This window comes from Hippopotamus amphibius, chromosome 7 (genome assembly GCF_030028045.1).
Source record: "Hippopotamus amphibius kiboko isolate mHipAmp2 chromosome 7, mHipAmp2.hap2, whole genome shotgun sequence".
Lineage (NCBI taxonomy): Eukaryota > Metazoa > Chordata > Mammalia > Artiodactyla > Hippopotamidae > Hippopotamus > Hippopotamus amphibius.
The window spans coordinates 76,868,499-76,884,382 of NC_080192.1; the positions used below are offsets into that span (position 1 = coordinate 76,868,499).

Consider the following 15,884-nt stretch of genomic DNA (forward strand, 5'->3'; position numbering starts at 1 on the left):
TGTTGGGTTTCTCTCTGAATAGCTGATAGCACACTGGGATTCTGTCAGGTCTTTCCAGAGCCTTATGTCCTAATGGATTCAGTAATTGTGTGTCTTATACATGTATGTGTTTCCTAGACTTAGCATTTGTTTAATCCAATACTTGGACATTAGTCTGAGGCTTGGACAGTCTTCTATAAACACCTCAATTGCCAGGACAAGCAGCCCCAAAAGTCTGGACAACCATGAGGAAACAAAGAAACACCATGCAGGCAAAGGAGCAGGAAAAAAACCCACAAGACCAAATAAATGAGGAGGAAATAGGAAAAATGCCTGAAAAAGAATTCAGAGTAATGATAGTAAAAATGATACAAAATCTGGATAACAAAATAAAGTACAAGAAACAGTTCATAAGAACTCAGAAAAACAAACAGCAATGGATAACAAAATAACTGAAATTAAAAATACTCTAGATGCTATAACCAGCAGAATGACTGAGGCAGAAGAACGAATAAGTGAGTTGGAAGATAGAATGGGGGAAATAAACGCCACAGAGCAGGAAAAAGAAAAAAGAATAAAAAGAATAGAAGACAGCCTCAGAGACCTCAGTGATAACATTAAGCGTACCAACATTCGAATTATAGGCATCCCAGAAGAAGAAGAAAACAAGAAAGGGTCTGAGAAAATATTTGAAGAGGTTATAGTGGAAAACTTCCCCAACATGGGAAAGGAAATAATTAACCAAGTCCAAGAAGCACAGAGAGTCCCATACAGAATAAACCCAAGGAGAAATACACCAAGGCACATATTAAGCAAACTAATGACAATTAAACACAAAGAAAAAATATTAAAAGCAGCAGGAGAAAAGCAACAAATAACATATAAGGGAAAACCCATAAGGATAACAGCTGACCTTTCTACAGAAACTCTGCAGGCCAGAAGGGAATGGCAGGATATACTGAAAGTCCTGAAAGAGAGACACCTACAGCCAAGAATACTCTACCCAGCAAGAATCTCATTCAGATTTGAGGGAGAAATCAAAACCTTTCCAGACAAGCAAAAGTTAAGAGAATTCAGCACCACCAAACCAGCCTTACAACAAGTGCTAAAGGAACGTCTCTAAGTAGGAAACACAAGAAAAGGAAAACACCTACAAATGCAAATACAAAACAGTTAAGAAAATGGTAATTGGAACATATATGTCAATAATCACCTTAAATGTAAATGGATTAAATGCTCCAACCAAAAGACACAGACTGGCTGAATGGATACAAAAACAAGACCCTTCTATATGCTGCCTACAAGAAACCCACTTCAGACCAAGGGATACATATAGACTGAAAGGAAAGGGATGGAAAAAGATATTCCATGCAAATGGAAGCCAAAAGAAAGCTGGAGTAGCAATACTCATATCAGACACATTAGACTTGAAAGTAAAGACTATTAAAAGAGACAAGGAAGGACACTACATAATGATCAAGGAATCCATTCAAGAAGAACATATCACAATGGTAAATATCTATGCCCCCAATATAGGGGCACCTCAATACATAAGGCAAATGCTAACAGCTATAAAAGGGGACATCGACAGTAACACAATAATAGTGGGAGACTTGAACACCCCACTTACATCAATGGACAGATCATCCAAACAGAAAATAAATAAAGACACACAAGCTTTAAATAACGCATTAGACCATCTCGACTTAATTGATATTTATAGGACATTCCATCCAAAAACGACAGAATACCCCTTCTTCTCAAGTGCACACGGGACATTTTCCAGGATAGATCACATCTTGGGTCACAAATCAAACCTCAGCAAATTCAAGAAAATTGAAATCATATCAAGCATCTTCTCAGACCACAACGCCATGAGACTAGACATCAATTACAGGAAAAAAACTGCAAAAAATACAAACACATGGAGGCTAAACAATTCACTCTTAAACAACCAAGAAATCACTAAAGAAATCAAAGAGGAAATCAAAAAATATCTAGAAACAAACAACAATGAAAACACAACAACCCAAAACCTATGGGATGCAGCAAAAGCAGTTCTAAGAAGGAAGTTTATAGCAATACATCCTACCTTAAGAAACAAGAAAATGATCGAATAAACAACCTAACCGTACACCTAAAACAACTAGAGAAAGAAGAACAAAGAAACCCCAAAGTGAGCAGAAGGAAAGAAATCATAAAGATCAGAGCAGAAATAAATGAGAAAGAAAGGAAGGAAGCAATAGCAAAAATTAATAAAACTAAAAGTTGGTTCTTTGAGAAGATTAACAAAATTGATAAACCATTAGCCAGACTCATCAAGAAAAAAAGGGAGAAGATGCAAATCAACAGACTTAGAAATGAAAAAGGAGAAGTCACAACGGACACCTCAGAAATACAAAACATCATGAGAGACTACCACAAGCAACTATATGCCAATCAATTGGATAACCTGGAAGAAATGGATACATTCTTAGAAAAATACAATCTTCCAAGACTGAACCAGGAAGAAATAGAAACTATGAACAGACCAATCACAAGTACAGAAATTGAGGCAGTGATTAAAAATCTCCCAACACACAAAAGCCCAGGACCAGATGGATTCACAGGCAAATTCTATCAAACATTTCGAGAAGAGTTAACACCTATCCTTCTCAAACTCTTCCAAAATATTGCAGAAGGCGGAACACTCCCAAACTCATTCTATGAGGCCACCATCACCCTGATACCAAAGCCAGGCAAAGATGTCACAAAAAAAGAAATTATAGACCAATATCATTGATGAATATAGATGCAAAAATCCTCAACAAAATACTAGCTAACAGACTCCAACAGCACATTAAAAAAATCATACACCATGATCAAGTGGGGTTTATCCCTGGGATGCAAGGATTCTTCAATATATGCAAATCAATCAACGTGATACATCATATCAACAAATTGAAGGATAAAAAACATATGATCATTACAATAGATGCAGAAAAAGCTTTTGACAAAGTTCAACATCCATTTATGATAAAAGCTCTCCAGAAAATGGGCATAGAAGGAAATTACCTCAACATAATAAAAGCCATATATGACAAACCAAAAGCCAACATTGTTCTCAATGGAGAAAAACTGGAAGAATTCCCTCTAAGAACAGGAACAAGACAAGGGTGTCCACTCTCACCACTGTTATTCAACATAGTTTTGGAAGTGTTAGCCACAGCAATCAGAGAAGAAAAAGAAATCAAAGGAATCCAAATTGGAAAAGAAGAAGTAAAATTGTCACTCTTTGCAGATGACATGATATTATATATAGAAAACCCTAAAGACTCTACCAGAAAACTGCTAGCACTCATTGATGAGTTTAGTAAAGTAGCAGTATACAAAATGAATGCACAGAAATCTCTTGCATTCCTATACACTAACAACGGAAGAGCAGAAAGAGAAATTAAGGAAACAATCCCATTTACCATTGCAACAAAAAGAATAAAATACCTAGGAATAAACCTGCCTAAGGAGGCAAAAGATCTGTATGCAGAAAACTTTAAGACATTGATGAAAGAGATCAAAGACGACACAAACAGATGGAGGGACATACCATGTTCCTGGATTGGAAGAATCAACATAGTGAAAATGACTGTACTACCCAAAGCAATTTACAGATTCAATGCAATCCCGATCAAATTACCAATGGCATTCTTCACAGAACTAGAGCAAGAAATCTTACGATTTGTATGGAAACACAAAAGACCCTGAATAGCCAAAGCAATCTTGAGAAGGAAAAATGGAGTTGGTGGAATCAGGCTTCCTGACTTCAAACTCTACTACAAGGCCATAGTGATCAAGACAGTATGGTACTGGCACAAAAATAGAAAGGAAGATCAATGGAATAGAATAGAGAACTCAGAAGTAAGCCCAAACACATATGGGCACCTTATCTTTGACAAAGGAGGCACGAGTATACAATGGAAAAAAGACAGCCTCTTCAATAAGTGGTGCTGGGAAAATTGGACAGCAACATGTAAAAGAATGAAATTAGAACACTTCCTAACACCATACACAAAAATAAACTCCAAATGGATTAAAGACCTACATGTAAGGCCAGACACTATAAAACTCCTAGAGGAAAACATAGGCAGAACACTCTATGACATCCATCAAAGCAACATCCTTTTTGATCTAGACCCACTTCCTAGAATCATGGAAATAAAATCAAGAATAAACAAATGGGACCTCATGAAACTTAAAAGCTTTTGCACAGCAAAAGAAACCATTAACAAGACTAGAAGGCAACCCTCAGAATGGGAAAAAATAGTTGCCTCTGAAACAACAGACAAAGGATTAACCTCCAAAATATACAAGCAGCTCATGCAGCTTAATACCAAAAAAGCAAATAACCCAATCCACAAATGGGCAGAAGATCTAAATAGACATTTCTCCAAAGAAGACATACAGATGGCCAACAAACACATGAAAAGATGCTCAACATCACTCATCATCAGAGAAATGCAAGTCAAAGCCACAATGAGGTGTCACCTCACACCGATCAGAATGGCCATCATCACAAAATCTGGAAACAACAAATGTTGGAGAGGGTGTGGAGAAAAGGGAACTCTCCTGCACTGTTGGTGGGAATGTAAGTTGGTACAGCCACTATGGAAAACAATTTGGAGGTTCCTTAAAAAACTACAAATAGAACTACCATATGATCTAGTAATCCCACTTCTGGGCATATACCCAAAGAAAACCATAATCCCAAAAGAAACATGTACCATAATGTTTATTGCAGCACTATGTACAATAGCCAGGACATGGAAGCAACCTAAATGCCCATCAACAAATGAATGGATAAAGAAGATGTGGCATATATATACAATGGAATATTACTCAGCTATAAAAAGGGATGAGATGGAGCTATATGTAATGAGGTGGATAGACCTACAGTCTGTCATACAGAGTGAAGTAAGTCAGAAAGAGAAAGACAAATATTGTATGCTAACTCACATATACGGAATCTAAAAATGGTACTGATGAACTCAGTGACAAGACAAGAACAAGGACGCAGATGCAGAGAATGGACTGGAGAACTCAAGGTTTGAGGGGGGTGGGGGTGAAGGGGAAGCTGAGACGAAGCGAGAGAGTAGCACAGACATATATATACTACCAACTGTAAAATAGATAGCCAGTGGGAAGTTGTTGTATAACAAAGGGAGTCCAACTCGAGGATGGAAGATGCCTTACAGGACTGGGATGGGGAGGGTGGGGGTGGAGTTGAGGGAGGGAGGGAATACGGGGATATGTGTATAAAAACAGATGATTGAACTTGGTGTACCCCCCAAAAAATAATAAATAAATAAAAAAAAACTGAAAAAAAAAAAAAAAAAAACCAAGGTGAAACTAAAATAGTACACAACAGTATCATAAAGATTGGGGGGGGGTGGCGCGGTGTGAAAGAGAGAATAAGAATCAGAGCACAAGATCTAGTAAGCAGTAGTTTTGTGCTCAGTATTCAAATTTTCTCAGGACCATATATTATTGTTTAGGAGGAAGGCTGGCGATACTAACAATAGACTTTGTTAAATACGCATATTACAATTTTAACAACTAAAAGAATAGATTGAGAATATACAACTTCCAAACCAATCAGGAGGTATGTAAAGAAAACAAACACATAAAAGGTAAAAAAAAAAGAAGAAAGCAACCTGAGTATCCATCAACAGATGAATGGGTATATATATATATATATATATATATATATAAAAGAATGAAAATTTGCCGTGTGCAAGGACATGGATGGACTGGAGGATATTAGCTTAATGAAATAAGTCAGACAAAGAAAGACAAATACTGTATGTTATCACTTATAAGTGGAAGCTAAATAATAAAACAAATGAGTGAAAACAACAGAACAGAAACAGACTCACAGCTAGAGAGAAAAAACTAGCGGTTACCAGTAGGGAGAAGGAAGCAGGGAGGGGCAAGATAGGTGAAGTGAATTAAGAGGTACAAATATTGGGTTGGCCAAAAAGTTCTTTCAGGTTTTTCCATAACATCTTACAGAAAAACCCAAAGGAACTTTTTGGTCAATCCAATACTATGTATAAAATAAATAAGCTACAAGGATATATTGTACAATAAAGGAATATAGCCAATATTTTATAACAACTTCAAATGGAAGATAATCTATAAAATTTTGAATCACTATGTTGTATACTTAAAACTAATAAAACACTGTGAATCAACTATATTTAAAAAAAGAAAAGAAAAAAACATAAAAGAATCATGACATGTAGAAAGCACAAAATAAACTGGTAATAGGAAATTGAAATACACCAGTAATTCAAACAAATATAAATGGATTAAACTTATCAGTTAATAGAAAGATAGTCTCACATTGAATTTTTTAAAAGTCAAGTTATATGACGTTTATTAGAGGCAAACAGTTGAAAAGGATTTTAAAAGATATATAATACTTCTCTTTTCAGCCATGATAGGATAACTGGGACGGAAGTTATCCTCTACTCCCACTGCTGACAACTAGGAAAGTAGTTTGAGAGTGAAAGAGAGAGAGAATTGCTTCCAGACATTAGACAACAGGCAGCATAGGACTGTGCTCTCTGAGAGAAGGAAAACAAACAAGATGAGCCCTGAGATCATCACAGCTTTCTGTCTGGAGACACCTTCCAGTCTGTGGTTCAGGGAAGGAAACTTCAATCAGAGCATAGTTGTTTTGTTGAGTTGAGGAGACAGAAATAAGCATCTGAAACATGTGTGGTAAAGTTCCAGAAACAAGGGATCTACACAAAAAGATACCCAGAAACTTGCCTAGGAGTCTCCTTGAGTCTGTTGCTGAATACTGAGTCATGAATATATACAGTGAAACTTCAGAAGCCTGGAAAAGAACAACCAGAGAGCCCTAAAGTAAACAATCCCATAGCTGATACATAGCTGGGGACGTATCAAAGTTTGAGCGTGTCAAAGTGAGAAGTCCTTAATGAACACCTGGACTGGGCCTTTAATAGAGAAACCAGAAGGGTCACACCTTAGGGGTAAGGCTAAACTAGTCTTACAGAAAAGGCTACATTAGACCTGCCCTAGCAAAGCTTAAAAACAATCTTAAAAGTATTAGTTAATCTGCAAGTAATTTAACAGCCTGCCAAAACAAATCCAACACTTTTTAAAGGAAGACAACAAAATCTAACATTCAGCAAAGTAAAATTCACAATGTCCAGCATCCAGTTAAAAAAAATACCAGACATGTAAAGATACAGGAAAAGTGACCCACAAGCAGGATAAAAATCAGCTGGTATAAACAGATGTAAAAATGACAAAGATGACGATATTAGCAGACAACGGCTTTAAAACAGCTATTATGTAGACAAGAGGGATTAACAGAGTCTGAATTACCCTGTTGCCACATACAACTAGAAAAATGGCCAGAATATAGGAGGGAAAATCTTTTCAGACAATAGATAAAAGGTGGCACAGAACTATGATCCCTGAGGGAAGGAAAACAAATAAGGTGAACCCTAAGGTTGTCACAGCATCTTGCTTAGAGGCAAATTCCGGACCATGATGCAGGGAAAAAGAACCAAAACACAGTCCAGTGTTCTCACTGAGTTCAAAAGACAAAGATCAGAGTTTGGGGAAGCTGAGGTGGCTAGAATTTGTGGAGAAAAGCACCAGAGAGAAAGGAGCTATGGAAGAAGGAGTTCCAGAAATCTGCACATGCTCAGGTGAAACTCCATGAAGCTATAGGCAAAGAACAACTTCCTAGGAAGGAACCATTACCAGGAAAATTGTGAGCCAAACAATTCCTACATCTTATATATAAGGCCAGGAATCATTCAAGATCTCATCCACCAGAGTGGAGACACACTGGCACTTCATTGACTATCCAAGGCATTCAGTAGAGACCCAAGAAGGGAATAAATTAGCCCTAGAATAAAGACTATTCTAGAGTCATTCTAAAGAGCTGGACGCGAGGAGGGGGGAGTCAAGGAAGGGAGGGAATACGGGGATATGTGTATAAAAACAGATGACTGAACTTGGTGTACCCCCCAAAAAAATAATAAATAAATGAATAAAATTAAAAAAAAATATCAGAAGAAAAAAGAAAAGAGCTTATACACAATCCTCAAAAAGATTAAGTGACTGTTAAGTAACAACAGTTTGGCAAGATAAACAACACTTTCACCAATGTAAAATACAATACAATCATAATTTACCAAATGGGGGAATTCCCTGGTGGTCCATGCTCTCACTGCTGAGGGCCCAGGTTCAATCCCTGGTCAGGGAACTAAGATCCCACAAGCTGTGTGTGTGTTGCCAAAAAAAAAAAAAAAAAGGGAATTTACCAAATGGGCCCAAGAGCAGGAATGTGAGCACCATTATCAAAAGCAAAATCAGTCAATAAACACGGGATCAAATGTAGCAGAGATGATGGGATTAGCTAAAAAGAACATTAAAACAGCTGTTATAAATGCACTTAATATGCTCAAGAATTTAAAGGGAAAAATAAAAATAATGAGAAAAATGAAACAATTCAAAAAAACCAAACAGCACTTTTGGAGATGAAAATATAATCTCTGAAATGAAAAATTTACTGAATGGAATTAATAGCAGATTAGACATGTCAGAAGAAAAGATCAGTAAATTTGAAGACACAAAAATAGGAACTATATAAAATGAAGCAAATGAGATAAAGACTGGGGAAAAAATGTATAGAGCCTTAAAATTATCTGTGAAACAATATCAAGTAGTCTACCATACTTGAAACTGGAATTCCAGAAGCAGAAGAGAGAGGGGGAGAAACAAAAAATATTTGAGGAAACAATGGTCAAATATTTTCTGAATTTGATAAAACTTAGAATCTCAAGGAATTCTGAGCATCATAAACACAAAGAAAACAACACCAATTTTAACTGCTGAAATTCCAATTGCTGGAAACCAGTGATAAAGAGAACAATCTTAAAAAGAGCCAGAGTAAAGAAAAGGAACATTATGTCTAGAGAAATAAAGATAAGTCTGATCTCAGATTTCTCTCCAGAAACTACACAAGCCAGAATAAAATGAAATGACATTGCTAAAATACTGGAAGAAAAAATACCTACAAACTTAGAATTCTATATCCAGCAAAAATGTTCCTTAGAAATGAAGGTAAAATACTTTTTAAAACAAACAATACCTGAGAGAATTCAATGCCAACATATTAGAAGAAACACTTTTTCCCCCCTCAGTTGAAAAGACAACTTAGCTCTTACCACTTTATTTTACTTACTTTTTGTTAATTTTTTTCTATTTTTAAAAAAATTTTTTGTTAGTTTATTTAGAAGAAATGTTTAAAGGAAACTCTTCTAGCAAAGAGAAAATTGTAGTAGATGAAAACTTGGATCTACCTAAAGGAATGAAAAGCATCAGAAATAGTAAATATGTGGGTGAATAAAGAAGTTTTTCATTCACCTTATATTTTAATTTCTTTAAAGATAACTGTTTAAAGATAGAATAATAATTTACTATGGGGTTTATAATATATGAAGAAGAAAAAAAATGGAGGAACAGTAGGATAAAGAATGGGAGGGGGAAGTAAAGGGGTACAAAAACGTAATATATTATTTGAAGGTAGACTGTGATAATTAAAAGATACATGGTTTGTGCTCTAGAATAATCAGCAGAAAAAAATATTGTGGCTTATAAGGCCATAAGAGAGATAGAATGGAATACTAAAAAAAATACTCAAAAGAAGGCAGAAAAAGAGTAAAAAAGAAACAAAAAAATAAATGGGACAAATAGAAAACAAATAATAGGACTTCCTAGGTGGTGCAGTGGTTAAGAATCTGCCTGCCAATGCAGGGGACACGGGTTCGATCCCTGCCCCAGGAGGATACCACATGCCGCAGAGCAGCTGGGCCCGTGTGCCACAGCTATTGAGCCTGCACTCTGGAGCCCATGAACCACAACTATTGAGCCCATGTGCAGCAACCACAGAAGCCCATGTGCCTGGAGCCCATGCTCTGCAACAAGAGAGGCCACCGCAGTGAGAAGCCCATGCACCACGATGAGGAGTGGCCCCCACTCACCCCAACTAGAGAAAGCCTGTGTGCAGCAATGAAGACCCAACGCAGCCAATAAAATAAATAAATAAATAAATAAATAAATTTATTAAAAAAAGAAAACAATAACATGGTAGATTTATACACAACTATATAATAATTACATTAAATATAAATGGTCTAAAGACAACTAAAAGACGGATATTATAAGACAGGATAAAAAAGCAAGATCCACTCGTATGCTGTCTAAAGGAATACTATTTTAAACATAAAGACATAGAAAGATTAAAAATAAAAGCATGGAAAAAGATATACCATACAAATAATAATTTTAAAAAGTCTGAACTGTGAACCTGGTGTACCCCCAAAAAAATAAAATAAAATAAAAAAAAAAAAAAAAAAAAAAGTCTGAACTGGCTATATTAATACCTTACAAAGTATACTACAGAATGAGAAGCATGACAATGGATAAAGAGATGAATTAATTAAGAAGTAATATAACACAGATTCAAATACATGAAGTAACATGACAGAACTGAAAGAAAACATACACTAATACAGTTGAAGATTTCAACACTCCTCTCAATAACTGGTAGAACAAGCAAACAGAAACTCAGTAATGATAGGAATTGAAATACACTATTGACTTTTTAAAAAAATTATTTTATTTTATAGCTCTTTATTGGAATATAATTGCTTTACACTGTTGTGCCAGTTTTTGAGGTACACCAAAGTGAACCAGCTGTATTTATGCATATATCCCCATATCCTCTCCCTCCTGCGACTGCCTCCCACCTTCCCTATGTGACTCCCTCCCACCCTCCCTATCCTGGCCCTCTAGGTCATCACCCATCATGGAGTTTATCTCCTTATGTTATACAGGAACTTCCCACTAGCTATCTATTTTACATTTGGTAGTGTATATATGTCAATGCTATTCTCTCACTTCATCCCAGCTTCTCCTTTGCCCCCTCCCACCCTGTGTCCTCAAGTCCGTTCTCTACATTTGCATCTTTATTCTTGCCCTGTCACTGGGTTCATCAGTACCATTTTTTTAGATTCCATATATATGAGTTAGCATACGGTATTTGTTTTTCTCTTTCTGGCTTACTTCACTCTGAGGTCTTTCCACCTCACTACAAATAACTCAATTTCATTCTTTTTTATGGCTGAGTAATATTCCATTGTATATATGTGCCACATCTTCTTTATCCATTCATCTGTCGATGGGCATCTAGGTTGCTTCCATGTCCTGGCTATTGTAAACAGTGCTGCAATGAACATTATGGTACATGTTTCTTTTTGGATTATGATTTTCTCAGGGTATATGCCCAGGAGTGGGATTGCTGGGTTATATGGTAGTTCCATTTTTACTTTTTTAAGGAACCTGCAAACTGTTTTCCATAGTGGCTGTACCAACTTACATTCCCACCAATAGTGCAGGAGGGTTCCCTTTTCTCCACATCCTCTCCAGCATTTATTGTTTCTAGATTTTTTAATGATGGCCATTCTGACTGATGTGAGGCGATACCTCATTGTGAAATACACTATTGATTAACTTGACTCAATAGACATTTATAGAACATTTTACCCAACAACAAAATAACTTACATTATTTTCAAGTGAACATGGAGAATCCAGAAAGATGACCATATGCTAGCCATACAGTCTCAATAAATGTAAAAGACTGAAAAATCAATAACTAGAAAGGTACATTTTTTTTAAATCTCCAAATACTGAAAATTAAACAATACCACAAAATAACATATGGATAATCAGAAAATTATTTTGACATAAAATGAAAACCTAACATATCAACTGTGTAGAATAAGGTTCCATTTTTGGCATGGCAACATGAGGAAGGAGCTCCACAGAACCAGTGAAAGTAGTGAAAACTATAAAAAAAATGTTAAGTTGTCTTTAAATAATTTCTGGAAATGGTCTTAGGGATATACAGTAAATGAAGAAACATTTTCAAGAAAACCAGCGAAAGCTGGGAGGGAACAGTAAAAGTCTGTGGCTTCTGAAGCATGACCCTTTCTCCCCATACCCAGCTCAGCAGAATGGAGACTCTACTCCAGATAGGTGCAGCTAAAAACAGTGCTCCCTGTCCCCTCAGTACTCAGTCAAGAACTATGGTACGTTCCCAGGAGGGGCAGGGTATCAGCATTTCTTATGCCACCCCAAAAGCTACTTATTTCAAAGGCTAAGTTCCTGGCAACAATGTCTGGGAGATGGGGGCTCCTTTCTTCTGCCCAGCTTCTCCTCATGGGATGGAGGTTCTATCTTGTTTGTGGCATATTGAGAATATTGTGGCCCTGACTCTCCTTGACATAGGTTATTTATAAAGAAGACGTTCCACACTAGGAGAGGCATGTTGAGAAGACCACAGGCTACAGCCATATACCCACCATCCCCTCTTAGTGCCCAGATCCTAAAGCGGGCATGTCACTCAAAGAGAACTGCACTACTGTCCCCATACAGCTTGAGAGCCAGGGCTCAGAGATTTTGCCCAGGGAGAGAGGGAGGCCATAAAGCAGGAAACAACTTACTTCATTTATAACTGACTATGGAAAAATTAAAACCTAGGGCACTCTCAAGAACAATGGAAGGTATGGCAAAAAGAGTTCAGGCTATGTTGAAAAGAAATTAAAAAGAGAATGCTAAACTCTTTAGAGATACAAGTTCAACCATAGGTCAACTAGATTACCAGAGAGAATCAGGGGAAGAGACTGCTAAGAAGAATGTTCTCAGGTTCAGAAAAAGCTCAAACATTGACCTCAGAAGCCATTCCTGTAAAGAAACCCAAATGTAACTAAATCAGTCTAGGAAGCAATTTGTGCTTGAGGGCACTGTTGAAAGCAATAAAGCAAATAGCCAAAAATTAGTTGAGTTTAACAGCTGAGTGTAGTAAGGAAGAGGGAGTCAAAAAAGGCCCTGCCAAAACCACGGTTGTTCCAGGGTGACTGTGCATTCATTCAAGGCTGCACCTCTGAGGAGAAACGTCAGAGGCTTCACACTTCAAGGGGAAAGGGGAGGAAGAGACTTCACTCAATAATCCAGCCAGTCACTAATCATATAAACAAACAGCCTTCCAGTTTCAGTTCCAATGTAAAGAACTTAGAGATCATCGCTCCCATCCTCACAACATGAAAAAAAGCAGAAAATATGACAGTAAACAACTCTTCTTTGATCTATCAGAGAACTGAAGACATAAAACAAATCACTGCACTCAAAATATAGAGAAAGATAAATAAAGAGAATTGCAGCTTACCAGGAGCAGAAGCTGATGCTGGAGCTAGCAACTGGTAGAAACACTTAAAGGGTAACTGACCACCTGCTGGAGACTGAGCATGGACTAGCTTGACAGATAAATCCCCCTGGGCTCCCAGCTTAAGGGGGCCCCCATATTCTTATTAGTTTTACCTCCAGGAGCCCACCGAGTTTTAAGGATAAATATCAGAGAAAAATCCTATCATGCTTTTAGCAGGGTGAGGGGAAAAGTAACCATTTTGAAATAATCCCACAGAAATCTGTCCTCCTTGACAAAGTTTTGCCCCCAAAGGAGATGATTTTGTGAATGTAACCAACATGGTTTTAACAGAGCCTAACCAATGTGAAGGGATGGTAGTGCCTAATGCAGAGTCTCTCAAGCCTTTCTATCTCATCTAAGGGAGCAAAAAAGTTAAAAAAACACTTGTGAAGGTCACATCCCAGGGGCACATGTCCACTAAAAGACTAAGATCTAATAACAGGATAATAGAACACATCTCCACCTGCACTTTACTACCACATCAACAGGACTCCTGTATAATAATAGGGGGTTACAGTTGACAGAACTACAAGGTTCAGACTCTATTTAAGAAGCAGTCTCTGACCTAGAGACTGTCATACAGAGTGAAGTGAGTCAGAAAGAGAAAAACAAATATTGTATATTAACACATATATGCAGACTACAGAAAAATGGTACAGATCAACCATTTGCAAGGTAGAAATAGAGAGACAGATGTAGAGAACAAACATATGGACACCAAGTGGGGAAAGTGGGGAGGGTAGGGGGGGAATGAATTGGGAGATTGGGATACCAAATTGTACACTCTAAATATATGCAGTTTATTGTATGTTAACTGTATCTCAATAAAAGTTCTTTAAAAAAAGGGGGTCTCTGAACCCAAAGACAACAGGGAAGACAAAGAAGGACACTAGAAGGAATTTTAGCCTCTCTGACATGCACAGCTACAATAAACAGTAATCATAGCCTAACTCATAGACAAATAAACACAAAACTTCACAGTAAAGTACAATTTACTTCAGTAACTTTTACCAAATGCTGTTTGTTGCAGCATTTTATTATAGAAAACGTGAAGACAGTTAAATGTCCTTCAGTATGGGAACAAATTTTAAAAAGAAAACATTTTATTCAGTGACTATAGAAGCAACTGTTCAGTTGTACACTATGTATATTAAAATAGATATATTTCAAAATTATACTATTGAGCAAAAAAGGCAAATTGCAAATAGATATCTACAGTATATTATCACTTAAAAAAACAAAGCACACAAAACATTATACATCATTTGTGGGTGACAGATGTGTAGAAAAAGTACAAACATATGCAAAAAGAGTTATACAACTGACATGAAAGTTCCACACACCAACCATTAGAGAGGAAGGAGGAGAAAGGATGAGGAGTTGCATCTGCAATGCTTTGTTTCTTTAAATAAAGACTTTACTTAAACAATAAATACATTCTTTATAAATATGGCAAAATGTTAGCATCCTTCAACCTTGGAGATGGGCATATGTGGGTCTTTTATATTACTTTTGGGGAGGGCACTGTTTTTGTATGCTTGAAATAGTTTCTGCTTTTTAAAAATGCTAAAGATTATTCTAGCTGCAGGGTAGGTAAGAGATTAGAGAACTGGACTGGAGAACAGTTAGACTACAATTCACAGTATATTTAAATAACTTAAATGTTTGTTTATACACTTAATTTATGGAAAGGCAAACAATACTCTTTCAGTTATGATGCACGATGTACTACAAGCATACTTTACCAAACTTACCTGCTCGACCTCTCTATTGAGGGCATCTACTTTTTCTTTTAATCTGTTACCCTCTGCCTCAGCAGTGATAAGTTCTAATTTGAGGGTATTGTTATCTGCCTCTGCTTGACGGGCCTTATTTTCCCAGTTTTCAGCATCTTCATTGGCTTTTCGGAGTTGGTCCATCATTTGCCGGTTCTCAGATTCCTAAAAAAGAAAATCTTAGGTGTTACTTTAAAAGAGTAAAACGTTAAACATATGATGCAAATTAAACACTGTTTGCCAGGTCATTGGGAATTTACTCACCACGAGGACCATCTGTAACATAACCTCAAGGAACCTTGTCTATACCCTCAGTTTAGAAAATTGGTCATCTTGTAATTAACAAAAGGGAAAGGGACCAGGATCTGCCCTGGCTCCTGAGTCACACTCACTTGTCTAGTAAAGTTTTTACTCTTATCATTAAGACCTCAATGAATATGTTCTTATATTTGCTTTTGTTCAAAATCCTCATTGCCTCCATATATCTGCTTACTGACTACTTGCTGGTCCGGTTTCTGAGCTTCTGGCTTGACCTGACCTTTTGTATCTGTGTATTCCCTTGTTCCTGACTGCTCTTCTGGGTTGTACTATGGCTATAGAGCTTCTGCCTGCTTGCATATCTTGAGTGTCAGCTTCTGATAATTCTCTTGGTTTGGCGTATTTCCTATCCGGTTCCTGCCTTTCATTCATAACCCCAGCCTTAATTTTCTCAGCCATGGACAGTTCTATGATTCACTTTTGCTCACTGTTCTAATAACTTACCTGAAGTTGCTCAGAAGT

General features: G+C 36.9%; 1 protein-coding gene across 7 annotated transcripts in view; it reads right to left on the bottom strand.

Moving 5' to 3' along the window:
- Nucleotides 1–15,884, bottom strand: part of TSGA10 (testis specific 10) — a 117,316-nt gene that overhangs the window by 22,453 nt on the left and 78,979 nt on the right. For all 7 annotated transcript variants that reach the window (XM_057742902.1, XM_057742905.1, XM_057742901.1 and 4 more), the window contains one exon: nt 15,084–15,269. In XM_057742902.1, coding sequence (XP_057598885.1) covers nt 15,084–15,269 — 186 coding nt within the window. The remainder of the gene's footprint in view (nt 1–15,083; nt 15,270–15,884) is intronic.